The following is a 26,006-nucleotide window of genomic DNA, read 5'->3' on the forward strand; positions in this document are numbered from 1 at the left end:
TCAGAGGTGAGCCTGAAATAGGGGTCAGTCTGTGGCCAGAGTGAGAAGGCCTGGGGCCTAGGGTAGAGGTGGGTTTGTGGCAGTGTGGCAAACGGGGACCCACCTTGGTCAGCGCCTCGGCCACCTCGGCCTTCTCAGCCTGCAGCATGTCCCGCTGCAGCGTGGTACAGCTCAGCGCCTCCCTCACCTCCACCAGCTCCTTCGCCAGCCCTGAGCGCTTCACTTCCAGCTGCTCTAGCTGTCTATGGCTGTGGGACAGAGGGTGGGGGGTGCCCCATGTCACTCCCCTGCCCTGAGTCTCCCACAGCCAGACATGCTGGAGCAGCCAGGGGCCAGGCCCAAGGCAGGAGCCTCACCCACAAGGACAGCCAAGCCCACTGTTGGACCTCAGTTTTCACATCTGCAAAATGGGGTAACGCTCGCCTCGTGACGTTGTGAAAAGGATATGTGTCCTGGGACTTCCCTGGTGGCACAGTGGTTAAGAATCCGCCTGCCAGTGCAGGGGACACGAGTTCGACCCCTGGTCCGGGAAGATCCTTCATGTCACAGAGCAACTAAGCCCGCGAGCCACAACTACTGAGCCCATGGATCGCAACTACTGAGCCCGCGTGCTGCAACTACTGAAGCCCGCGCGCCTAGAGCCCGTGCTCCGCAACAAGAGAAGCCACCACAATGAGAAGCCCATGCACCGCAACGAAGAGTAGCCCCCGCTCGCCGCAACTAGAAAAAGCCCACGCACAGCAACGAAGACCCAACGCAGCCAAAAATAAATAAAACTTAAAAAAAAAAAAAAAAAAAAAAGGATATGTGTCCTTATTGTACCTGACATACCTCTCCAAGGGCCTTCGGAAACAAGGATAATGTCCACTGCCACAATGTACTAAACATCACTGTTACTAATGCCTCAGAGAAGAAAATAGTGAAGTGGTTAAGAGGTTAACTCTGAAGCCCCAATGACTGGGTTCAAATCCTGGCTCTTCCACTAACTAGCTGTGTGACCTTGGGCAAGTTACATAACCTCTCTGTGCCTCAGTTTCGCCATCCATCTCATTCAAATGGAGATAATAATAGCTCCTACATCACAGAGTTACCATGAAGGTTAAACAAGAGAATGTAAGTGCTTAAAATGGTGCCTGGTACTTAGTAATATAAGTACTGATGTTATTGTTATAACTTTAAATTTAAAAAATATTAATGTTATATTAATATTATTGTTAATTAACTTAACTAACAATAATACTAATGCTATATAGTTAATATAACTACTGTTATATTAGTTTGTTTTGTTTTGTTTTGTTTTTTGGCTGCACTGCGAGGCATGTGGGATCTTAGTTCCCCAACCAGGAATCGAACCCACGCCCCCTGCAGTGGAAGCACGGAGCCTTAACCACTGGACTGCCAGGGAAGTCCAGTTGTTGTTATCATCATCCACACTCTACCTCCTACCAGTTCTCTGATCTCAGGTAAATGACTAAACCTCCCTGAATCTCAGTTTCCTGAAATGGGTCTGGTTAGAAGACCCTATAGCAGAGGGGTGCCATGAGGATCCTCGAGACGGTAGAAGGCCCAAGACACAGTCAGTACTCCCTAGCCCCCAGGGACAGTCGGGAGCCCCATGGCCCATCCAAGCAGCCCTGGCAGGGAGCCAGAAGCTACTCACCTGCGCTCGAGCTCCCTGCGTGTCCATGCACTGTCCTGTGCTGTGTCCTCCCGCTCTTCCTCCAGCTGGTCCCGCTGGCGCCGCAGCTCCTCCTGGGCCGCATGCAGCTTCTCCCGCTCCTGCCGTAGCTCCTCAGCCTGCTGCTGGGCCACCTGCAGGCTGTGGGCTAGGCTGTCCTTCTCCCTGCAGGACAAGGGGAGGGGGCGCTGAAGGGGATGCAGAGGCCACTCCCACCGGGGAAGACGGCCGTGCTGCTGTCCTAGCCAGGAGCACATCCTCCCATCCTCCGAGGCCCCGGCCTCTAGAAAGCCTTCCTGCCCCTAAGCATGGCCCACTCATTTCATCCATGTCTCCCTGGAGCTGACTCTTCCCGGCATAGGGCACTCAGCTTTCCTTCTCCCCCAACCAGCCCACTTGGAGGCCCAGTGGAATGGATGGAGGCACTGGCATTATCTCCAACTACCCCACCCTGTGAAGATGCCAGGCTAGGTTCCTGAGACATGTGGGCAATTTTGCTGCTAGCTCTGCTAGCCCACATGGCCAGGAAATGCCCCCTACAACACCCTATGCCCCTCAATTCTGGGAGGCCCAGTAGAGCTGGGTCTGTCCAGATCCCACAACTGCCTACTGCCCAGGCCAGCAGCACATGGTAGCCAGGGCAGGGGAGGGAGGAGGCTCCTTCCAAGGCAGGGGATTCTAGCTCAGGCTTAGGGCTGATGGCTATCATATCCTCCACTGCCGCCCCCCTTCGCTCAAAGTGGCAACCTGTAAATATTGATATATTAAATACGAAGGCTGGCAGTAGGCGGGAAAAAATATTCGACATGGGCTTCCCGGATGGTGCAGTGGTTAAGAATCTGCCTGCCAATGCAGGGGACACGGGTTCGACCCCTGGTCCAGGAAGATCCCACGTGCCTCGGAGCAACTAAGCCCGTGTGCCACAACTACTGAGCCCGTGTGCCACAACTACTGAAGCCTGCACACCTAGAGCCCATGCTCCGCAACAAGCCACCGCAATGAGAAGCCCACGCACCGCAACGAAGCCCCAATGCAGCCAGAAATAAATAAATAAGTAAATAAAATTATCAAAAAAAAAAAAAGGGTGGGGGTCAAACTCTATCCAAGTTTAAAAAAAAAAAGCATTCGACATGAAATTAAGAAAAATAGTAGAAGGCAAAATGAGGTGTTCGCTGGGAATGCAACTACATAAAAAGCCCCTTTCCTTCCAAGGCATGGGAAGCACTGGTTTTGCTGTCAGATGGACCTGAATCCCAATTCCTACCCCAGCCACGTCGCTGTGTGACCTTGGACAAGTCTCTCAACCTCGGGGCAGTAACAGTTGTGAACTGCATGAGTTTGATGGGAAGACTAACTGAGATAATACACAGGAAGCACTTGGCAATAAGCCTAGCACATAGTAGGTATACTGGAAAGGTTTGCAAACTGACTGCCAGGAAACACAACTGGAAGCAAAGCCAGTGCATTAAGAGGGGTTAGGATGAGCAGGGGAAGCTGTGAGGAGGTCCCATCTTTTTATTTCCCCTCCATTTTTCAAACTTTTTATTACGTGGTTACATTTACAAAGAGAAAAACCAAAAAACAAGCACCCAAAAAATCAAAAACAACCAGGCAGCTAAGAGTGGATAATTTCTTGTCTCCAAAATCTCCAAGAGACAGAGTCGAGAATAACAGTGTCAGTATAGCTCTTGGAGATGATGGAAACGTTTTATAGTCATATATCCTACTTATTAGCTCTTGAAATGTGGCTAATGCAACTGAGGGGCCGAATTTTTACTTTTGTAAATGTTTACTTAATTTACATTTGAACAGACACATGCAGCTAGTTATGACCATATTAATGCAAATCCACATGTTCACAGGCTCTGGCTGGCGTTAGGCCCAGACGCTGACTTATTCTCTGGGCTCCCCACCTCTGACCTCCCGGCACCTGTTCAGGAGGTCGACAGCACTGCGCAGGCGCTGGGCCTCCCGCTGCACATCCTCCTGGGCCTGGGCAGCCCGGTCGGTCTTATCCCGAAGACGCTGCAGCTGTTCCTCAAGGGCACGGCGCTCACCCTCACTGTCACTAAGCTGCTTCCGCAGGGTGCCCAGGAGGTCCTGACTGGCCTCATAGCGCCCCCGCATGTCCTGTGGCATGGGAATCACTGAGTGTAGGGGAGCCGTGTGAAGCTCCCTCCCCGCTCTCTGCACGATGCACACCAGCCTACGCTGTGGCCTAGGCCTGGGTCCAGGCCTGGGGCAGGAGAGTGGAGCTAAGCCCCCAGACTCAGTTTCCACTCCCCTGCATCGTGCCCTCACCACCCTTCTGAGACCTCTGCAAGGGCTCTGAGCCTCCATCTCCCTGGGGTCCCGGGCAACCTAAGTCCCCAGGACACCAGACAAACCGCCAAGCACACTCCTTCCCCTCCCCCACTTATGACCGCCCCCCCCCCCCAAACACACACCAAGGCTCTCTGGCTCTGTGTGGGAACCCCATCTCCCTTCCTATACCAGGACTCTTACTCCACCCCGGGCTCCGCCCCCAGCTGTTCAAGCCCCTCCCACTCTAGACTCAGATTCCTCCAGTGCTCTCAGCCACCTCCATGGGTCCTGACTCAGTTGCCGTTTCTCAAGGCTCTGACTCTACCCTGAATGCTCAGGCTCCTCCCCTAAGACCCCGGCTCCGACCAAGGTTGCCCAAGCCCCTCCCCGCTGGACTCCAGCTCCGCCCCAGGACACTCAGGCCCCTTCCTACCTGGACCTGCAGCTGACGCTTGTGCAGAGCGGAGTGAATCAGGGCTAGTGTGGAGGAGTCCGAGCAGGCAGGGGATGGGCCTCGGCAGGGGGAACGGCCACGGCCGGGCGAGGAGCGCCTCGGTGGGGACGGCGTCCGGGCCCCCGAGAGCCCCCGCAGGCTGCCGTCCGATGCGGCCGCTGTACGCAAGGAGCCACTTAACTGGACGCCGCTCTCCATGTCTGACAGGACGGCCTGAGGGTGGGTTAGGGAGGCAGAAGGAGGAGGGGAGCTGCGGTGTTAGTTGGGCCAAGAAGCCTCGGGAGGCAGTGGGGCCACCAGGGTCCTCATGTCTAGCTTCATCCCTAACTCTGCAGCACTTTCTCACCTCCGCTAGCTCACAGCCCTCAGCCCACCAGGTAAGGCCTCCCATTTAGTGGGGAGACATGATTCAGCGTTTCTCACAGATGGGCAGGGAACATGCAGTGCCTCCTCTCCAACGGGGAACTCCCCCGGGGTGGGGGGCAGGGGGTGGCAGAGTTTGGGCGGAGCTAGCAGGGGTGTTAAACAGCAGCCTAGATTTCCAGGGCCCCCAACCACTTGCAGTTCAGCTCAAGGCCACCAGGGGACGTGGTGGCCCAGGACTGCCTTGCCTTGCCCTGCCCTGCCCAGGGCTCCCACCCCTTCTGGCCTCTCCCGGCTCCCGGACCTGTGCCAGGTCCCTCAGGGTCTGCTGCAGCCCCTCTCCATCCTCCGTCTCCAGGGCCGCCTGCTCCTGGAGCCGCAGGGATTCCTAGAGTGGTGTTGGGGAGACAGGCAAAGAGCGGTCAGGGTCTCTGCCCTAGTCAGAAACCCCACCTTCGTCTCCCTCCCCGGACTATCATCGATCAGCTGGCCTCGAAGGCCATGCCCAGGGGCCAGCAGCTCGGTAGACCCCACAGCGGCCCCAGTGCCCTCACTGAACAGACCAGGCCCAGAGAGGTGTGGTGTCCTGCCCCAGGTCACACAGCCTATTGGAGGAGAGCTGGACGTAGAACCCAGGCCAGACCCCACACAGAAGGATGACCAACCCAGGCAGTACCCTTGAGAGGGGTCCCTCTGGTGGGGAGGCAGCTGAGTTCCAAAAGAAAGAGCCCTGGGCTAGCAGGGCACAGGAATGAGTTCAAGTCCTGACTCCCCAGCTTAATGGCTCTGAGACTCTGGACAAGTATTTCCCCTTGGGCCTCAGGTTCCTCATCTGTATAATGGGGATCATGCTACAGAACTGCTGAGAGCATGAAATGGGATAAAGGAGGTGAATGTGCTTACCACTAAAGCTGGCACCCACTAGGCGCTCACACTAAACTGGCACACACTAGGTGCTCAATTAATGAGGGGGTGAAACTGAGTCTGAGTGGGATGCTTGGGGTTGGCCCAAGCAACCCAGCCCTCAGCCTGTGTCCATGGATCTGGTCGGTCCCCCCGCCCCGCCCTGCATCTCACCAGGGCCTCAAGCTTCTCAGTGAGGGCCTTGTTGAGCCGATCCTTTTCCAGATTCTGGTTCTGAAGGCGCTCGACTGTCAGGGCCAGCTCAGTCACTCTGGAGGTAGGGGAGCAACACAGGTGAATGGGAGACCCACCCAGCTTCTCCTCAAACCCACCAGCTCTGTGTCCTTCATGCTTCCCCAAACCTGAGGCAGGGACCCTAGGATTCGCCTCCCTTGCCATGTGACCTGAAGTCACTCTCCTTTCTCATCTCTAAATGAGAATGAGGTGGCCACCCGCTTTATCTCACGGGAAAACACTCTGGGACTTGTCTAGGTCTCAGGAGCAGAGGCTGAACTGCTCGTGATGTGCCCTGGGCAAGAGCCCTCTGAACCTCCGTCTCCTCACTCTGCCAAACGGGGTGCCTGGGGAGACTGGCTGAACTCACACAGGGGAAGGGCCCGTCCCTGTTAAACAGACGCCCCCTCCTCCCCGTATCTCCGGGCATACACTCTGTGGGGAGGTCTGCCTCGTGTGGTGCCTCCGGGCGCCCACCTGGCACTGAGGTCGGCCTTGTCCAGGTTGCTTTGCACCTGCAGCTGGGCCAGGTCCTTCTCCTGGAGCACCTTGTCCCGCAGCTGCTCCTCCAGCTGGGCCTGCAGCAGGGCCTGCTTCTCCAGGGCCGCCTCGGCCCGGCTCTCGGCCAGCCGCAGGCCTGCGCTCAGCCCCAGGCCCGCCTCCTGGACAGCCCGTGAGGTCCGGGCCAGCTCCCCTCCCAGCTGCAGCAGGTCCCTGGTGGAGAGAACAAAGGATGGGGATGGGATGGGGGGGGTGGGCTCCCAAGTGTAAATTAAAACTACAGTGGGATGCCATTTGTCGCTATCAGACTGGGGACAAAAAGTCACATAATGCACAGTGTAGGTGAGGCTGCGGGAAAACAGGCTCTCCCTACACTCCTGGTGTGAGGGTGAGTGTAACCACACAGAGGGCAATTAGAAGAACTCTGAAAATTATAAATGGATAGGTTCTATGACCCACTGACTCCATCGCTCAGAATTTATCCTACAGATATGCCCCAACGCAAGGAAAATGACCTGTGTATAAGGGGATCCACTGCAGCCTTGCTCATGTAAGAAATACTGGTGGCAACCTAAATATCTATCGAAAGGGAGCTGCTATCGCCTTTTCTTTTTTCTTTTGGCCACCGCGTGGCTTGCAGGATCTCAGTTCCCAGACCAGGAATTGAAAGCGGGCCATGGCAGTGAAAGCTTGGAATCCTAACCACAAGGCCACCAGGTAACTCGGCAGGGAGCTGCTATTAAAAAAATCATGATACATCCCTTCAATGGAATACTCTGGAGCCAAGAAAAACTAATGGGGAAGCTCTTTAGAGCCTGATGTGGAACCACTTCCCAGCTATAACTATTGGGTGAACAAAGCATCTTCGAGAACTGCAAAAAGGGAATTCCCTGGTGGTCCAGTGGGTAGGACTCTGCGTTTCCAATGCAAGGAGCATGGGTTCAGTCCCTGGTTGGGGAACTCCCACAAGCTGCGTGGTGTGCCCCCCCCAAAAAAAAAGAACTGCAAAGATGAAATTCTCCCAAGAGTGTATAAAAGAAAAGTGGGGGCTGGGGGGGAAATGTACAATCTGCTGTTATTTGCTTGTATCAAATGAGCCTGAGTGTCTGGGTCAGAGGTGGCAGGAAGAGTTTTCACCACATACCCTTTTGAAATTTGAACCTTGTGCATGTGTGAGTTATTCAAAAGCAAGATGTTAACATTTTAAATGCTAATTAAAAATTACGTATTTTAAATATATCAAATAGGTTAAATCCTCCCCTTTCCTGAATGAACTGTACCACTGGGTACCTAACAGTAAGAAGAGGAAGTGCCTTATTATAGAAGAATTCCAGTTAATACATGAAGAAGTGACAGAATGAGACAATCACGATTTTGCAACCTCTGACCAATGTCTGGACCTTGGCATTGAGCGTCAAGGGCTGCTAACGCACAGACAGAGGCTCCTGATAGCAGAGTACACATGGCGCTTATGAAGAAGTCTTGTCAAAACAAAACAAAGCAAAACACAACAACCCGAACCTGAATCTGATCAAGCCTTAAATCCAACATCCAATTTACAGGGGACAAAGGTGTTAAAGGACACCACAGAATCCAGACTGTGGGAATCTCTAAGGACAACTGTCCCGGTTTCCTGAACAAATAAAAGAGACTTAGAAGACAAATCAACCAATCACACTTTGTGAACATCTATGGATCCTGATTCAAACAATTTTAAAGACAAAAAGTGAAGAAACACCATCTGTGACACTGATGAGTCAACTGGAAATTTGGATACTGAGAGAATAGTAGATGATCTCAACAAAAGATCATCGCTCAAACAAATGTTTAAGGCACAAAAGGAAACAAATTGGTCTGCCTGCCTCTAGGCTCGCCCCCCTGCAGCCTCACCTGCCCAAAGATCAAGCAGGACCAAGTCCCCTGCGGCAGGAGGCCTTTGAGGCTCTTTTCCAACCTGACCTCCTTTCACTTGCCTTTTGCTTCAACCCCACTGGCTGCCATTTTCTCGCACCTCCAAGCCTTTGCTCCTGCTGTTCCCTCTGCCTGGGGTGCCCTCAGCTCTGCCAGTTAAAACCCCACCCATCCCTTGGGGTCAGAGCAAATTCCACCTCCTCAATGAAGCATTTTTCTGACCTCCCCACCCCTCCCAGTTCTCTGAGCATCCAGGACATCCTTTCTGTTCCACTTTCACGTCACTGACCACTCACTTCCTCAGTCTAGAGGTTGCAAGTTCCTTATTTTTAAAACTAAATTAAATTAAATTAAATTAAATTAAATTAATTTAATTTTTGGCCACGCCACACGGCTTGTGGGATCTTAGTTCCGCAACCAGGGATTGAACCCCGGTCCTTGGCAGTGAAAGTGTGGAGTCCTAACCACTGGACTGCCAGGGAATTCCCTAGAGGTTGCGAGGTCCTTGGTAGCAGAAGCTGAATATCATAGTAGATTAAAAGCAGGAGCTGCAAATCCTGATTCAGCCACTTACTTACTGCTGTGTGACCTTGGGAAGGTCACTCTACCTCTCTGAGCCTCAGTGTCCTCATCTGTAAAATGGGGATCATTCCAGTTCCTACCTCACAGGGACACTGTGGATATGAGATAAAATAAAATGTACAAAGAGCCTAGCTCAGAGCAAACACCTAATAAACGTTTACTATTTACTGGTAATGACTAGGAAACAGTAAATTTAGTAAATACCAAATAGTATTTAGTATTTAGCCTTAGTCATTTGGTCATAAATAGCCAATTTAGCAAGTACATTAAGTAAATACTAAATGACTGCCACGATCTTGGTAAGAGTTAATTATTACTAGTTGCCTCTGCGTCTCCGTCTCCGTAGGGCCCGGCACACAGTAGGTGTTTGGGGTCGGACCGAAGTTCAACTGAGTTGCGTTGAATTCAGTGTGAAAAGCAGGGTTGTCTCCCGGCTGCTGCAGCGTCTCCCCGAGCCGCCCCTCCGCCGGCCAGGCCTCCTCACCTCTCGGTGGACATCTTCACCTCGCTGAGCAGCCGTCGGGCCCCCACAGCCTGCCTCCACAGGAGAAGCAGGCGGCTGTGCTCATGGCTGAAGTAGGCGTTGAAAGACTGGAGGGCAGAGGGGCTGAGTGAGGGGCTGGAGCGGGGGCCGGCCCACTTCCTGCCCCAGCTCTGACCATCCCAGAGGCACCGTCGCCCGGGGGGGTGGGTCTCCCAGTGGGCCGGCTCTGGGCCCGCATACAGGGCTGTGTCGGAGCTGTAGGGTCACCAGCTCAAGCCTCCCGCTGGCTAAGGGAGCTGGATTTCAAAGCCTCCACGGACTGCAAGCAGCAGTGAGGAAGGGCAGAAAGCGCCGGGGACCTAGGTTTGCATCCCAGCTGCCAGCCAGCTGCATGACTGGGCAGCTATTCAACCTCTCTTTAGAAGAAGGATGATGGCACTTTCCACATATGGTCACTATGAGGAACAGAGGAGAAATCGCCCGCCTGGCACTGGCACGTGGTATGTGCTAATCAAGGCTATTATTATGACAACCATTTACCTCTACTAAAGGGCTCACCTGACCAGCAGGGCCCTCCCTCCCCCTCCCCCTCCCCCTCCCCCTCCCCCTCTCCCATAGGCCGTTCCCCTCGGGTCAGGGTGGAGCCTCGGCCCCGCTGGCCTCCCGGCTCCCCGGTGCCCACCTCTCCCTCGCGCCTCCACGCTGCCTCCCGCTGCTCCAGCTCCTGGCGGCTGCGTGTCCAGTCGCTGGTCACCTTGCGTATGTCCTCACTCAGAGCCTGGTTGGCCGAGTTCGCCTGGTCCAGCTGCTCTCGGAGCATAGCGTTCACCTGGGCCAGGCTGGCGCTTCTGGGTGGGGGAAAAGGGACCAGTGGGTGCGTGGCCGGAGAGGACAGCCCTGCCAGCTATCCCCCAGCCCTGCCAGCTATCCCCGCTGTGTCCCACCTCTGCTGTTCCTCCTCCAGGCGGATGAGGGCGCTCTCTAGGTCATGGCTGTGCTCTGTGTCCTGGGTGGGAGAAGCGGGGGCATCAGGCTGGGCACGTGGATGGAAGCATCTGCCCTGCCCCACCCCGGCACCCACCCTCAGCCGCCGCTGCTCCAGCTCCGTGGCTCTCTCCAGCAGCTGCTCCTCCATCTCCGAGGTCTTCTTCTTGTACTGGAGAATCTGGGGATGGGTGGGGAGTGGCCGGTTAGCCCCAGGGGCATGGGGGCCGGGCCAAGTGAGCGCAAGGGTGGGCAGGAGCAGGAGTGGGTGGCCCTGACCTTGGCCTGCAGCCGCTGCACGAGCTGGGCCTGCCGCTGCTGGCCCTCCTGGTAGGCCTGCAGCTTGCGCCGGTAGGAGGCCTGCTCCTCCTGCAGCTGCCTCCGCAGCTCCACGCTCTGCCGTGCCAGCCCCCTGGGCTCCTGTGTTTCCAGCTCCCCAGATTCCAGCCGCACAGCCTGCTCCAGCTGCAGGGAAGGGCCCTGGGTGAGAGTCCTGGGCCCCCCGCCCCGGGAAGGCAGTCACAGGCCTCTGCAGGGGGCGCCAGGTTGGACCTGGACCCACAATGCCTTGCAGGCACGTGTGGGCAATCCCAGGATGCAATGCACGTGTGCACGGGTAATGCAGCCGTGCATGGACACACAGACTGGGCAAGCACGGACACACAGACTGGGTGTGCATGGACACATGCATGTGGGCCCACAAACGTGTGCATGCAAAACACAAAGGTGCACCTGGGGTAAACCTTAAAGGCCCTGGGTACAACGTGAGCCTCTCCTCCAAGACACCCAACCCCCTGTGGTGGATAATTATTGGATTCATGCCCCTGTCTCCCCACCCCCACCCTAAGTGAGCTCAGGAAAGCCTCGATTTTGTTCCCCATTGTATTTTAGAACAGTGGCAGTAGCAATGTTAATGAATTAACAGCATGAGCACACGTGAATACATTCACAGGCATCAATACACGTATGCATATCTGAGCTTAGAGACATGCACGCACATAACACACACAGGCCACCTAAAACACCCCCAGGGTGACACAGATGAACTCACCCCGCCCCCACTCCCCACATACACAGCACTCAGGTTTGTAAGAGGTGCGCACATGTGTTCTAATATAAGGTGTGGTTTATTAACGCCCTCTCAGCCCAGCCTAGCCTTGGGCTCCCTCCTCTCCCTCGCCTCATGGGAAGCCTCTGCGGTGACCGCCCTTCCCCTACCCACAGGCAGCTTGCAGCCCCTTCATCATCAGACCCTGGGGGCAGAGGCAGGATGCCTGCCGGCTCTGACTGCCTCGCTAGCCTGGAACCCCCTTACACCCTTAGGTACCCGCTGGTCCCAGGGGGCCCCTCAGCCTCCTCCAGCTGTTTGGAAAGGGAGGAGGGAGGAGGCCGCTGAGGACAAGCAGGACCAACAGAGGAGTGACAGTGCCCAGGGAGAACCAACAGCACGAGAGCCCAGCCCAGTGTCTGGCCTGCAAAAGCCCGGGCAGGGTATTCACACGCCCACCCACGTTGGGTCCCAGGGAAGCCAACGGCAAGGGCAACTACTCTCACCCACGCTAGTAACGGGGCCAGGCCAGGTCAGCCCTCCAGGTCTGTGTTAAGCAGTATGGCAGGAGAGGCCCAGTGAGCCACCAAGCTGAGAGTCATCTCCAGCCCCACTCCCACCCTGTTGCAGCAAATATAGAAATGAAGTTTTCCCTCCCCTGAGAACAAGGAGAATAAAGGGAACAGTGAACAGGCTAGAGAAGAAACATAACCTGGCCTGAAAGAGTTAATCACTCCTCGTTTTACTTTAACTGTCACTAATTTGTAGTAACTTGACAAAGCTAACCTCACTCCCTGACACTATGAAATTTACATTCGGCACCCATCACGCCTAGCTCTGCGAGTTACATCCCCTGCCTCTCAATCCCTAACCTTACTTTGTCCCGGCACTTACATTCGATAACAAATCACCCCCTATAGTTTTTGCATTTCAGAAACAAGGTCGCTGGCTGATAAACCAGAGGCAAACGGATGAGGCAAACGGACGCAATTACCAGACCACCGGACCCCAATTACTGGGCGACCTGAGGCCAGCTATGACTGTTTTGAAATAATGCAAAGGAAAGGAAGAATGCAAGACCTTCACTACTCTGATCCTTATCACATACCCCGGACTGCGAGCCCCACATATAAAATCTTCCCTGATTCCCAAGGAGCGGGGGCACAGTTCTTGAGGCGCTAGCCTGCTGTGTCTTGCCTTCGGCCTGGCAGAAAAATAAAGCCATCTCTCTCTTCCTCCAAAATCCCTGTCCCGTATTTCTGTTTGGCCTCAGTGCACAGGGAAGCCGATATTTGGCAAAACCACGCCCACCCCCGGGACAGCGCTGGGCAGGGTGACTGTGCCCACGGAGGCTGCTTGGGGGCTTCAGCTTATGTGGGGGGGATCCGGTCTGAGGGTGGAGGAGAAGGCAAGGTGCAGGGGGTCTCCGCCTGGAGGGTGTGCTGCAGGCCCGTGGCCAGTATCTGCGCGAAGTCCACCTAAGTCAGGTGATGGGCAGAGCATCCACATCTGCGTGTGGTGACGGTGGCACCGAGATGCTCTGTGTTGTGCATGGATGCGGGCGCTTCCTTGGGTGTAGGTGGGGTGCATCTTGTCATTTGTCTCCACGTGGGACCCTGTGTGTCTCTGGGTCTGGGCCTTCACAGGGACCGGGTGAGGTGGCGGCTGCAGTCCAAGGTCTACGTTGTGCTGCGGGCGATGGGTACGTCTTCGTGTGCACCTATGTGTCCATGTGTCTGTATGACTGTGTGCACAGTCACAAGTGGGCGGACCTGGGGAGCGAAGCTGGGCTCTGCACGCGTCTGTGCACTTGTGTGAACCTTTGTCTGGCTGTAGGTGTCCAGGAGCTGTGAGACAATGTTGTGTTGTCTGCGGTGTGGGTGTGCTGGATATACCACGGTGTGTGACTGTGCGTGTGGGTGGGATTGTGCGGTGTCTGGGCAGCTTCTGTGAATCTGAGTGTCTCCCCGAGGTGGGTTTGTGTTGGTGTGTGGGGAGGGTCTGATTGTGGCTTGTGCTGTGTGCATTTTGCACATCTGTGTGAACCAGCTGCTGTCTGCTTCTCGGCTTTAGAGGGCTTCCTGCAGCCGCCAGGTGCTCCACCGCTTCTCCAGCGCTCACGGCCAGACCCAAGCCACTCCTGGCCACACCCTACCCCTTTCCACAAACTTTGCTGCTCACCAAGCAGCCTTTCAATTTTACTTGTAATTCAAGAGGGAAGGACGCTGCTACCAAGCCAGGGATGAAAGAAGTTTACTGTCTCCCCTAGCAACCGCTGCCCCAGTCCCCGCCATTCCATTCACTCGGTCCAGGTTGCCATGGACACTGGGGTGGGGGGGTGCGCAGGGGGCCTGGCCTGTGGAGCCGACTCCCTCCTTCCCATCCCAGCTGCCTCGCCCAACACCTGCTCGTCAGGGACAGGAAGAAGCGGGGGTCTCCACTGGGACCCTGAGGTTCTCCCTCTGACCTGGGAGGTGGCCACTGGGAGCCCCTGCCTCAGTTTCCCTACATGTAGCCAACAGGACAGAGATCCTGACCTCACCTCCACTCCCCTTTCCCAGGGACGCTGTGGGGTTTAAGGGGTCGGAACAACCTCACTGACTGGCCCCCTAAGCCAGCGCACGTGCAGCAGTTATGGCCACAAGGGCAGGCTCTGTCACCTACAGCCCGGGGACAAGTGGGCAGCAGGGAGTGACCGTGCCGCAGGAGCACAGAGCCCCGGACCAGGGGTCTCGGCCCAGCTCCACCAACGACCTTGGGCCTGTCATGTCCCCTCCCTGGGCCTGTTTCCCCATCTCTAATGAGGTGATCTCCAGGCTCTGAGGTTCCCTGTGGACCCACCCCCAGGAAAGGCCTCAAGGTCACTGTCATGCAGCCCCTGCCTCCAGGGGGCGCCACACTCACACCATCTCAGACAGAGGACAGTCTCCTGCCAGGCTCGCTCTACATGCTATTCAGGGGTCTCCCCAGCCACACAAGGAAACTTTCTAGACTAAAGCAGCTCCCCCAACCGGCCCAGCCCCACAGCTGTGTCCTAGCAGAAAAGGAACCCGCTACCTCCACCTCTTCTTCCCTCCCCATGCCAGACTGAGGGGCAGTGCTAGCCTCACTGTCAGTTAGAAGTTGGCATTTAAAAGAGGCAGCCAAAAATAAATAAATAAATAAATAAAAGTAAAAGAGGCAGCCCCCAGGGGCCTGACCCTGTGCCAGGGGCCAAAAGATGACCAGCCTAAACTGGGAGGGGGCTGGCTCAGGGCCCACCACCAACAATACAGACTCCCCCCAGCCCGCCTGCCACACCCCCTGCAAACCTTGGGAAAACTAGCTCTGCACGGTCCCCAGTGCTGGGGACCATCCTGCTCTTCTGCAAGTCCCAACACGTCAGGGGCTTGTCCAGGCAGGCGGATGCCAGGACATGGGCACATCCCACAACCACACAGAGGAACACAGATCCCTCTTCCCATCATGGGTATACAAGCCCCTGAGTGGACAGGCCTGGCTCAGGGGTCCTCAGCCATCCCTAGCCCTGCCAGTCCCACACAGGGGACCCTGGGCCAGCTTCAATCTTCCGTCTGTAACATCAGGGGTCACGTCTGAGGCCCTTCCAGCTTTCCCAGGGCCAGGTGCCCCCTGGAACTCCCAGGCCAGGTGCCTCTTCCCATACCCAGGAAACAAAACTGTAACACAGAGCCCTCGTCTGTGTGACCCCCAAGCAGGGTGCTTTCCCTCTCTGAGCCTCGGTTATCTCCCCTGTTAAATGAGCATCATAATGGTCCCGACCTTGGTGCATTAAATGTAAAGCACCCAGCACATGCTTGGCACACAGTAGGCACTCAGTAACCAGTAGCTACTATAATAAGTGTTATTACCACCCACACATCTCCCATCCACACACACACTCCCTCCCTCATGCAACTCTCTCACCAACTTTCAGCCACCATCAACTCCCCAGGGTCGTCTCCCACGAGCCTGGAGGCTAAAGGAGAAAATGCACTAAGAACCACCCATACTCCACTCACACGTACTCCACTCACACCGACCTCCTGCCCAGGCCCTGCAGCACAGGTCCCGGGGGACGTGAATCCTGCCTGGACTTGCAGGCAGGCCCGGCTTCTCCTTCCTTCCTTCCTTTGCTTGCAGGGCAGGTCTGTGGCTGTCCGTGCCTACCCCAGCCTGTTGGGTGGACCCCAAGGCCCAGGTAACTGGGGGCACAGTAAGATGTCCAGAGACTTAAGGGGTGGCAGGGGCCTCTAGGGGTCTTGTTCTCCGTGCCCCAACCCCCCAAGCAGGCTCGGGATAGCCAGGAATGAAATACCCCAGGTTCCAGGCACTTCATCCCCTCGTCTCATTGATTCCTCACAGCTCCATGTCACATTACTGTCCCCGCTATGGAAAGCAGGCTCACAGAGCGGGGTGATTTGCTCAAGGCCACTCAAGTGGGCAGAGCCACAATCTGAATGGAGGCGGCCTGACTCCAGAGTCCACATTTTGCCCAGGAAGCGGCCTGCCCTGGCTGTCTCTCCACCCCTGCGGCAGGGGAGCCCCTAGCCCAGCTCTCAGCCCCCCGCAGCACCCACCCTCTCGCTGACCGCGTTGTACTTGATGGCCAGTTCATCGCGCTCAGCCCGGCTCTGGGCCAGCAGGTCCTCCACGCGGGACAGCTCCTGCTGCAGAAGCTGGTTCTCCTCCTGCAGTGACAGCATGGATGCCATCTCGGCGGCCGGCAGCAGGGCTGGAGAGGGACAGCGGGCACACAATCAGCTTCCACCTGCATCCTGAGGGACCGCCTCCCCTTACAGGTGCCCTACCCATCCCTGGAGGCAGGAAGACGGACCAGGTCCCCACGAGGAGCTGTAGCTGAGGGGGCCCTTCCCAGACTCTCTCAACCCACATACGAGGTGTGGGTGCGCCCTCCAGGGGGAACAGGGGCCCATCAGCCTTCCTGCCCGGGTGGGGAATGGACACTGCCACCCCTTATACTTCTACAAAGCCCTGAGCTAAGCTGAGCTGCCCTCCCCCTCTAATCTTGGGTTCATCCAGCTCACACCTTCCCTGGGAGAGAATGTGGTGTTTGGGGTTTAAGTCTTTGCAGCAGGCTGCCCGCAAGCAAGGAGGGGATGCTCAGCCCTGCCTTCCAGCAGCATCACATGGAGAACAAGTCTGGGAAAATTATACTTCCGAGCCTCCATTTCCTCATCTGTAAAATGGGACCCTCCATCACAGGCTTGTGCCTGCCTCACAGTGATTATTCAAGAAATGGAAGCTGCACTCATTATCGTCATTATGACTGTTGAGGAGGGGGATGTGAGAAGAGGTGAGATGCAGGCAGTCTGTGAAGGAGAGTGGTACCTGGGCTCTCAGGCTGGGAGAAGTTGCGGGTGACAATCTCCCTGATGCGGGCAGGCAGGCAGGTGGGCTGGGAATCCTGGGCCCGGTCCTGCACGTTCAGGCCCTTCTCCTGGCCCGACCCCAGGATGCTGCTCTCCAGTGTCTGCAGGGAAAGAGGGAGGGTCTGCGGGGGACCTGGGACCTTGGGCTCCCTGGCGTGGGTGGGAGAGAAACAAAGTCCTGCCGCACCAAACAAAGATGTGGGTGCCCAGGAGACCCTTGGGAAATCCCCAAATGGAAGGAAGTCTGGGAGTTAGAATCGCAAAAAGCCCAATGGGAGGATACTCTGTGTGCCCCCTGCCCCGGGAAGGAGGCCCCCTCGGGGGCCAGAGAAGCAAACCAAAGCCCACGGCCCACTCACAAACCTCCCAGGGCAGCACAGAGCGCTGGGGGCTCCAATCCAGCTCCCGCCCTAGATGGGTGATGACCTCACTGCTCCAGCAGAGGTCACCTCAACCCTAAAATCTGGAAGTAGGGACTCCCCTTCACTCGAGGGGCACTGGATAAGGGAGCCAAGGAGTTGAGCCCTGAGCACCCCTCTACCCCCAGTCTGGCCGGGAGCTGCAAGCTGGGGTCCCTGCGTACCCCGCCACCGCACCCCTCCCACCCCTGGACCCCTAAGATGTGCCCACGCCTCCCACTCCTGCTAGGCCCACACTCCCCTGCCCTGCACAGGGTGGGCACAGCCCCCAGGACCCACCTGGATAACCGCCTCCAGTGCTAGCTGGGCCTTCAACGACCCCTCCAGCCCCAAGTTCATGGGGTGGAGGCCGTGGGCACCCCTCTCCAGGCCCTGCGCCAGGGCCCTGGAGACCAACACAGCCCGGCCACCCTACAGCCAGACTGCTGTGCTGAGCTGCTGGGCAGATTAGGCTTAAATCCGGCGGCGCCCCCACGTGATCAGGGAGGTGGGCGGGGCTGAGGTGGGAGGGGAGGGGAAAGGAGAGGGTGGGCGGGAAGCTGGGCAGAGGGGAACAGGAGGAGGAAGGGCGAATAGGGGGAGGAGAGGAGAGAGGGGAGGAGGTTGGGGAGAAAGGGAAGGAGCGGAAAGAAGAGGGAAAGGATGGAGAGGAGGGGGAGGGAAAGGGGGAAGGGACCTGGAGGTGAAGACCGCCCAGCACTACACAAACACACACACACACACACACACACACACACACACACTCTACCCTCTCCAAGCGCAGGGGGTGGGGTCAGCATGCAGGAGGCGGGAAAGGCCAGTCTTCAAGACCGGTCTTTATTGACCCAGAAAAGGGGTCACAGGGTTTGCTAAGAATGTCTTTACAGGGTGCTGGGATGACGTTTGCCCACATCAGGTGCAGGCTGTGGAATTGCCCAGTCCAGGCAAGGAACTGAATCCCCCTTCTCCGACTCCTAACCCCACCGCCCCACTGGCTGTATGCCCCAGGGAAAGCAACTTTGCCTATCTGAGCCTCCGTGTCTTCGTGTAAGATGCGAATATTGGCACCCATCCCATGGAGTCACCTGGGGGCATAGAGCGCTTACGACTGGGCACCGGGCTCAGAGTGAGCCTGTGATCGATACCGATTTCATTCATCTGAAAATCCGAAATGTACAGTCCCTGCATCCCGGACCCTGGGGCTCAGAGGTCCACCCACTGCCTGCCATTGTTCCTTCCCTAAGGCAAGGAGGCTGTGTGGTGTAGTGGTTAGGCTGTCAGCTCTGAAATCAGGGTCAGATTTGGGGTCGCATCGGAGCCCCAGCTCTGCCACTTGTCGGCAGTATGACCTTGGACAAGTTACCTCTCTGAGCCTCAGTTGCCTAATCTCTAAAATGAAACTGATAGCACCTACCACATGGAGTCACTGTGAAGATTAAATGGGTTGAACAGTGTAAGGGGTTTGCACCACAGCTGGCACGTGGCGAGCAGTGAGTAAATGGTGGCTGCTCTTCCTATTGTCATTAGCAGCATGTGTCTGGGCTCCTGCTACCTCTTGGCCCACGGCCTCAGGGTGCCCTCTACTCTAATGCCGTGTCCCATAGGAGGCACATTCATGTTATCTCATTAAATCCTCACCTCAACCCATTTCCAGATGAGAAAACCGGGACACAGAGAGGTTGGGGCTCTTACCTATTCAAAGTGGCACACTGCTGCAGGGAAGTGGGAAGCCCTAAGTCCTTTCCACTTAAGCCAGGCAGCCTCCCAATAAGTGCCTCAAGGGCGAGACCGGGGCATTTGCACTTCAACGCTCTACCAACCGTGTCTAAGTCAGACCCAGGAATGCAGCAGGTGCTGCATAAATGTATATCAGTCCAAGCGGAGCCTGGAACCCTCACCCCCAACTAGGGAATCTGCTCTGGAAATGGAAAACCAGGAAACAGGGCACACTGGGCCAAAAAAATAAGTGCCTCCACATTGCCATGACAACCAAGGCCAGATTTAGGCAAAAGTAAACTCAGCCAGAGGCAGGAAGCTGTCACTACAAAATCCTGGGACTCCATTTTCCCACCTCCAGACAGCCTCCAGAAATCCCCTCTACAGGCTGCACACCCATAACCAGAGCAGGGGGAGGCCACAAACACCCGCAGGCCAGGCTCTCCAGACCTGCTTGCCCAGCTTGGCAGAGAGGGGGCCCCAGATGTGCTTGGTGAACTGAACTGAATTATTCTGTGCCTTTCCCCAGCCAGTGCCCAGTGCCCTAGGGGATGGGGGAAGGGAGCAGGATGCCAGAACCCTTTGCACTGAGTGATTCCAACCCTTGGCTCTGTCCACAAAGTTCTCCCCCTCCGGTCCTTCTGGGTTCTATTATAAAGCCCAAGAAACCATATCTAAACCCTGTGTGTATGTGCATTTTCTAATGTCTGCAGCTTCCATCCAATTCTCAGAACAACAATTGAATTCCTCATAGGAAAGACCTGGATGTTATAGCTTCAGCGTCTGACTGCCAGGAATCCAATCTGGCTGTGCCTCCCCACAAGCTGTGTGACCCTGGGCCAATGGCCAATGACTTTGCCTCTCTGAGCCTCAGTTTCCTTTTCTGTAAAATGGGATAATAACAGTGCCTGCTTCTATTATGAGGATTAAATAAGATGATCTATGCTTAGATATGTGCCTGGATATGGTGTGACAGAAACTGCTCTGTGTTCACCAAAAAACATTTCTGATTCTTCTTAGGAATATGGCTAGAAGTCATTTCCCAGACTCCACTGCAGTCAGATATGGCCATGTGATCAAGTTCTGACCAGCAGAATTAAGACAGAAAGAAGGTGTGCCACTTCGGACCTGGCCCATAAAAACCTCCCACAAGGACTTCTCTCCTTCCCCCAGCTGGAAGTAAATAACGCTGAGTTCCTAGGGGATGCCAGAGCCACAAGCTGGAAGGGGTCTGGGTCCATGGGTCACCATGTAGAAAGCCACCGAAGAGGACTTTTCACAAATGAGAAATAAACTTCTGTTGTGTTAAGCCACTGAGATTTCAGGATTTCACTATCATATCAGCTAGAATTACTTCAATGATTACCCACTGTTACATAGTGCATACGTGTTGTCTATTATTAGTGTTATCATCAATAGTATTATTGGCTCCTCCCAGTACCCAATGTGCTTGGTGAACTGAACTGAACTGAATTATTCTGTGCCTTTCCCCAGCCAGCACCCTACCCAATCTAGAACCCTGCCTGGTACACAGTAGACCCTCAGCCATGGTTGGGCGAATAAACACAGAGGAGACACCCTTTGCACTCACTCCCTCCCCAGTCCTGCTTAGTCCTTTGACCACCCTGCAAAGCTGCCATTTACCAGGTCCAGCTGCAGGCCCGAGCCAAAAAGTCCCTCAAAGGCCACTCATGAGTTTCAAACATACCAGCTGCTCTCACCCACTTATCCTTTCTTTATTCTCAAGTTGCTCACTAGAAATTACAATAAAAATATTGAGCCAACCATGAGCCAGGCTCTGTGCCCCAATTTCTGCATCTGTACCGTATCTGTTTTAACCTTCTTGACAGTCCCATGATGGTGGTACTGTTCTACCCACTTTACAGATGACAACACTAAGGCTGGGTGAAGTTAAATGGTTTGCTCAAAGTCATCCAGCCATGAAGAGCTGAAGCCACAGGTGAGAAGTATGCCTGGTTCCAAAGTTTTAAACAATCACACAATGGCTACCATCATGTAGTGCTTACTGTATGCCAGGCGCCACCCTAGGTCTCTCATGTATATTATATAAGCCACTGCCACTGCTTGCCTGGCCTGCTGAGATGGCTCCTCATGGGTCTCCCTACTTCCTCTCTTGTCCCCCAGCCCAGTCTATTCTCACACATCCCTCTTCTATTCAACCCCCATGCTGGCTACTATCACACTCAAAATAAAATTCAAAGTCCTACCACAGTGAACAAGTCCTGCTCAATCTAGCCCTGGTCTACCTCTCCACCTCATCTCCCCTCTCCCCCAGCTATTCCACTCTAGCCATGCTGGCCTTCTTGATTCTCAAACACACCAAGCATGGTCTGACCTCAGGGCCTTTGCATCTGTCATTTTCTCTGCCTGGAATGCTCTTCTCCCTTCCTTTCATGGCTGACTCCAGACCCTGGCCAAAAAAGTCACCTTCTGAGATTGTGAACCCTGACCTCCCAGCCAAAGTGGTTCCTGCCAGTAACTGTTCACTGTTTTCTCCTACATGTATGTTGTCTGTCTGCTCCAAGGTCAGGGACCAAGTCGTCCTTGTTTACTGCTGTCTCCACAGGGCCTAAGGCCCAAAGCGCCATGAACAGCTGTTGAGTGAGTGAATGAATGCTAGGAGACAAGTAGTAATATAGGAAATTAAATGAAAAAAAATAGAAACGGTTTAGCAGGGGTCACACAGGGCAAGTCTTGGCCATGTTCGATGTGACCCACAGACTGAGTTCCCAGAAGGACCCCAGCGAACACATACCCAACACCTGAACACCTCGCAGGAGTTCAAGGTAAAAACCAGGCAGTGTCCCCCACAGGGGACTCCTGGGTGGGAGGGGTACCTAGTCTCCGAGGGCTGACCCCCATCCCCAGAGCTTGAGAGAAAGACCAGAGACGAGGAGCTAAGTCAAGGAAACCTCCAAGATCCAGGGGTTCTAACTCCTGAGGTCTTTCCTGACTGAGGAGCCTGGCCTTAGCCTCTGGTCTGACCCAGCCACAGGATTTCTTTGTTAAGCACCTACTGTGAGCTTAGCTAAGGAAAACAGGAAATCTCAGATGAAAACAGACTGACGGTACCCTCATGGCCCCCTCCCCCAGTGTCCCAATCCCCCAGACAAGTCAAGGTCCCAGAGGGAGCCGGGGAGACTGGCCACCAACGGGGCAGACATTGCCTCAGAGAACTGTCCTTTCGGGTTGGCATAAAGATTACAAGGGAGCCTGCTCCTAACGGCAACCCCAGAGACTGGCATGAGGGTGGGGTCTCAGGCCCTACTTTGAGTAACCCAAGGAGGGCCCAAATCCCTGCACAGGCTGTGCCATCTTGGGCAGTTCAATTGACTGCTCTGGGCCTCAGTTTCCTCATCGGTAAAGCGGAGCTACTTTCGACTCCGTATGTTGCACTGAAACACTATCCCAAGCGAGGAGGGCAGGGACGGTGCCTGGCCCACAGGAAGCCGCAGTAAGTGATCGCTGCTGGTGGTGACAATTGGGAAAAGCCGCCTACTGCAGCTCAGCCTGGAAAGAGGGGACCCCCCGGGGCGGAGAGGCGCTTGTCTGCAGGCCGCTGCGCCCGGGCAGGCCCCCGCCTCCTGCCGCCTACCCCAGCCCGCGGGAATCCGGGCAGGATTTGGAGCAGGACGGCTGGCAGGATGTCCGCAGAGGCCCCGGGCGCGCTCTCCAGGAGGCCGAGCCGGGCAGCGCCGGGGCGTGCGGCGCGTACGCCCTGAGCGCCCCCAGGGCCGGGACGGCGGCTCCAGCCCGCCCCCTGGCGCGCGCCCGCCTTCCCGCTCTCCGCGCGCGCCGCAATCTCGGCCCCGCGGCCTTCTCCCGCCGCAGCCCGCCCTGCGCGCCCGAGCCCCTGACCCACGGGAGCGCGCGCCGCGGGCCTCCTACCTTCGCGCGACACCACCGCTGCCGCCGAGGCCGAGCGGGCCGGGCCAGGCGAAGCCAGAGGGCGGAGCCCGCGCCCGACCCGCCCGCGTCCCCGCGTCGCCTGGGGTGGAGGGCGCGCCCTGGGCCCGGGGCGGGGCCGGCCGCTGGGAGCGTGCAGCGGCCTCAGTCTACGAGCGCTTACCTGGGAGCCGCACTAGATGGAGGGCTTTTCATACACGATCGCATTTACTGCTCCGGACAACCCAGCGAACAGGGATTATTAGCTCCTTATGCATAAACGGGAAAGTGAAGATTAAGCTAATTGCTCAGGGTCTTGACGCTGAAGGGTGGCAGTCTCGGCTTTGTGTTCCCTGGCCCAGCCTTAAAGGCCTTAAACTCTTAACACCCCACTTTCACCAATGGACAGATCATCCAAAATGAAAATAAATAAGAAACACAAGCTTTAAATGACACATTAGACAAGATGGATTTAATTGACATTTATAGGCCATTCCATCCAAAAAAAACCAGAATGTACTTTCTTCTCAAGTGCTCATGGAATATTCTCCAGGATAGATCATATCTTGGGTCACAAACCAAGCCTCAGTAAATTTAAGAAAATTGAAATCGTATCAAGTATCTTTTCCGACCACAACGCTATGAGACTAGATATCTGTTACAGGAAAAAAAACTGTAAAAAATACAGACACACACGCTGCAAAGCAGTTAAGCCCTTGCGCCACAGCTACGAAGCCTGCGCTCTAGAGCCCATGAGCCACAACTACTGAGCCCAAATGCCACAACCACTGAAGCCCGTGCGCCTAGAGCCCATGCTCTGCAACAAGAGAAGCCACTGCAATGAGAAAGCCCGTGCACCACAACGAAGAGTAGCCACTGCTCGCCGCAACTAGAGAAAGCCTGTGCACAGCAACAAAGACCCAACAGAGCAAAAAAAACCCAAAAAAACAAAAAATAACTAGAGAAAAATGACAATGAAAACACAATGACCCAAAACCTATGGGATGCCGCGAAAGCAGCTCTAAGAGGGAAGGTTATAGCAATACAATTCTACCTCAAGAAACAAGAAAAATCTCAAAAAAACGACCTAACCTTATACCTAAAACAATTAGAGAAAGAAGAACCAAAAAACCCCAAAGTTAGCAGAATGAAAGAAATCATAAAGATCAGATCAAAAATAAATGAAAAAGAAATGAAGGAAACAATAGCAAAGGTCAATAAAACTAAAAGCTGGTTCTTTGAGAAGATAAACAAAATTGATAAACCATTAGCCAGACTCATTAAGAAGAAAAGGGAGAAGACTCAAATCAACAGAATTAGAAATGAAAAAGGAGAACAACTGACACGGCAGAAATACAAAGGATCATGAGAGATCACTACAAGCAACTATATGGCAATAAAATGGACGACCTGGAAGAAATGGACAAATTCTTAGAAAAGTACAACCTTCCGAGACTGAACCAAGAAGAAATAGAAAATATGAACAGACCAATCACAGGCACTGAAATTGAAACTGTGATTAAAAATCTTCCAACAAACAAAAGCCCAGGACCGGATGGCTTCACAGGTGAATTCTATCAAACATTTAGAGAAGAGCTAACACCTATCCTTCTGAAACTCTTCCAAAATATAGCAGAGGGAGGAACACTCCCAAACTCATTCTAAGAGGCCACCATCACCCTGATACCAAAACAAGACAAAGATGTCACAGAAAAAGAAAACTATAGGCCAATATCACTGATGAACATAGATGCAAAAATCCTCAACAAAATACTAGCAAACAGAATCCAACAGCACATTAAAAGGATCATACACCATGATCAAGTGGGGTTTATCCCAGGAATGCAAGGATTCTTTAATATCCGCAAATCAATCAATGTGATACACCATATTAACAAACTGAAGGATAAAAACCATATGATAATCTCAATAGATGCAGAAAAAGCTTTTGACAAAATTCAATGCCAATTTATGATAAAAACTCTCCAGAAAGTAGGCATAGAGGGAACTTACCTCAACATAATAAAGGCCATATATGACAAACCCACAGCCAACATCTTTCTCAATGGTGAAAAACTGAAACCATTTCTTCTAAGATCAGGAACAAGACAAGGGTGCCCACTCTCACCACTATTATTCAACATAGTTTTGGAAGTTTTAGCCACAGCAATCAGAGAAGAAAAAGAAATAAAAGGAATACAAATTGGAAAAGAAGAGGTAAAACTGTCACCGTTTGCAAATGACATGATACTATACATAGAGAATCCTAAAGATGCTACCAGAAAACTACTAGAGCTAATCAATGAATTTGGTAAAGTAGCAGGATACAAAATTAATGCACAGAAATCTCTTGCATTCCTATACACTAATGATGAAAAATATGAAAGAGAAATTAAGGAAACACTCCCATTTACCATTGCAACAAAAAGAATAAAATACCTAGGAATAAACCTACCTAAGGAGACAAAAGACCTGTATGCAGAAAACTATGACACTGATGAAAGAAATTAAAGATGATACAAACAGATGGAGAGATATACCATGTTCTTGGATTGGAAGAATCAACATTGTGAAAATGACTCTACTACCCAAAGCAATCTACAGATTCAATGCAATCCCTATCAAACTACCACAAGCATTTTTCACAGAACTAGAACAAAAAATTTCACAATTTGTATGGAAACAAAAAAGACCCTGAATAGCCAAAGCAATGTTGAGAAAGAAAAACGGAGCTGGAGGAATCAGGCTCCTGGACTTCAGACTACACTACAAAGCTACAGTAATCAAGACAGTATGGTACTGGCACAAAAACAGAAATATAGATCAATGGAACAGGATAGAAAGCCCAGAGATAAACCCATGCATATATGGTCACCTCATCTTTGATAAAGGAGGCGAGAATATACAATACAATGGAGAAAAGACAGCCTCTTCAATAAGTGGTACTGGGAAAACTGGACAGCTACATGTAAAAGAATGAAATCAGAACACTTCCTAACACCATACACAAAAATAAACTCAAAATGGATTAAAGACCTAAATGTAAGGCCAGACACTATAAAACTCTTAGAGGAAAACATAGGCAGAACAGTCTATGACATAAATCACAGCAAGATCCTTTTTGACCCACCTCCTAGAGAAATGGAAATA

At 53.9% G+C, this 26,006-nt stretch overlaps 1 protein-coding gene across 3 annotated transcripts in view; it reads right to left on the minus strand.

The window, feature by feature from the left end:
- The window catches only part of CROCC (ciliary rootlet coiled-coil, rootletin), a 46,151-nt gene extending 23,255 nt beyond the window's left edge, over window positions 1–22,896 (minus strand). Inside the window, exons 1-15 of one of the 3 annotated variants that reach the window (XM_061184868.1) lie at window positions 22,860–22,896; window positions 16,796–16,937; window positions 16,024–16,178; window positions 10,678–10,863; window positions 10,496–10,579; window positions 10,359–10,420; window positions 10,097–10,262; window positions 9,415–9,521; window positions 6,414–6,650; window positions 5,877–5,973; window positions 5,104–5,187; window positions 4,416–4,649; window positions 3,609–3,808; window positions 1,661–1,843; window positions 104–248 (exon numbers count right to left, since the gene is read on the minus strand). In XM_061184868.1, coding sequence (XP_061040851.1) covers window positions 104–248; window positions 1,661–1,843; window positions 3,609–3,808; window positions 4,416–4,649; window positions 5,104–5,187; window positions 5,877–5,973; window positions 6,414–6,650; window positions 9,415–9,521; window positions 10,097–10,262; window positions 10,359–10,420; window positions 10,496–10,579; window positions 10,678–10,863; window positions 16,024–16,158 — 1,920 coding nt within the window. In that variant the 5' untranslated portion in view covers window positions 16,159–16,178; window positions 16,796–16,937; window positions 22,860–22,896. Of the gene's footprint in view, window positions 1–103; window positions 249–1,660; window positions 1,844–3,608; window positions 3,809–4,415; window positions 4,650–5,103; window positions 5,188–5,876; window positions 5,974–6,413; window positions 6,651–9,414; window positions 9,522–10,096; window positions 10,263–10,358; window positions 10,421–10,495; window positions 10,580–10,677; window positions 10,864–16,023; window positions 16,179–16,795; window positions 16,938–22,859 lie in introns of those variants that run through there. The other 2 variants (XM_061184866.1, XM_061184867.1) reach the window with 2 other exon arrangements.
- Between the last annotated feature and the right edge of the window lie 3,110 nt (window positions 22,897–26,006).

Source organism: Eubalaena glacialis, chromosome 3 (genome assembly GCF_028564815.1).
Source record: "Eubalaena glacialis isolate mEubGla1 chromosome 3, mEubGla1.1.hap2.+ XY, whole genome shotgun sequence".
Classification (NCBI taxonomy): domain Eukaryota; kingdom Metazoa; phylum Chordata; class Mammalia; order Artiodactyla; family Balaenidae; genus Eubalaena; species Eubalaena glacialis.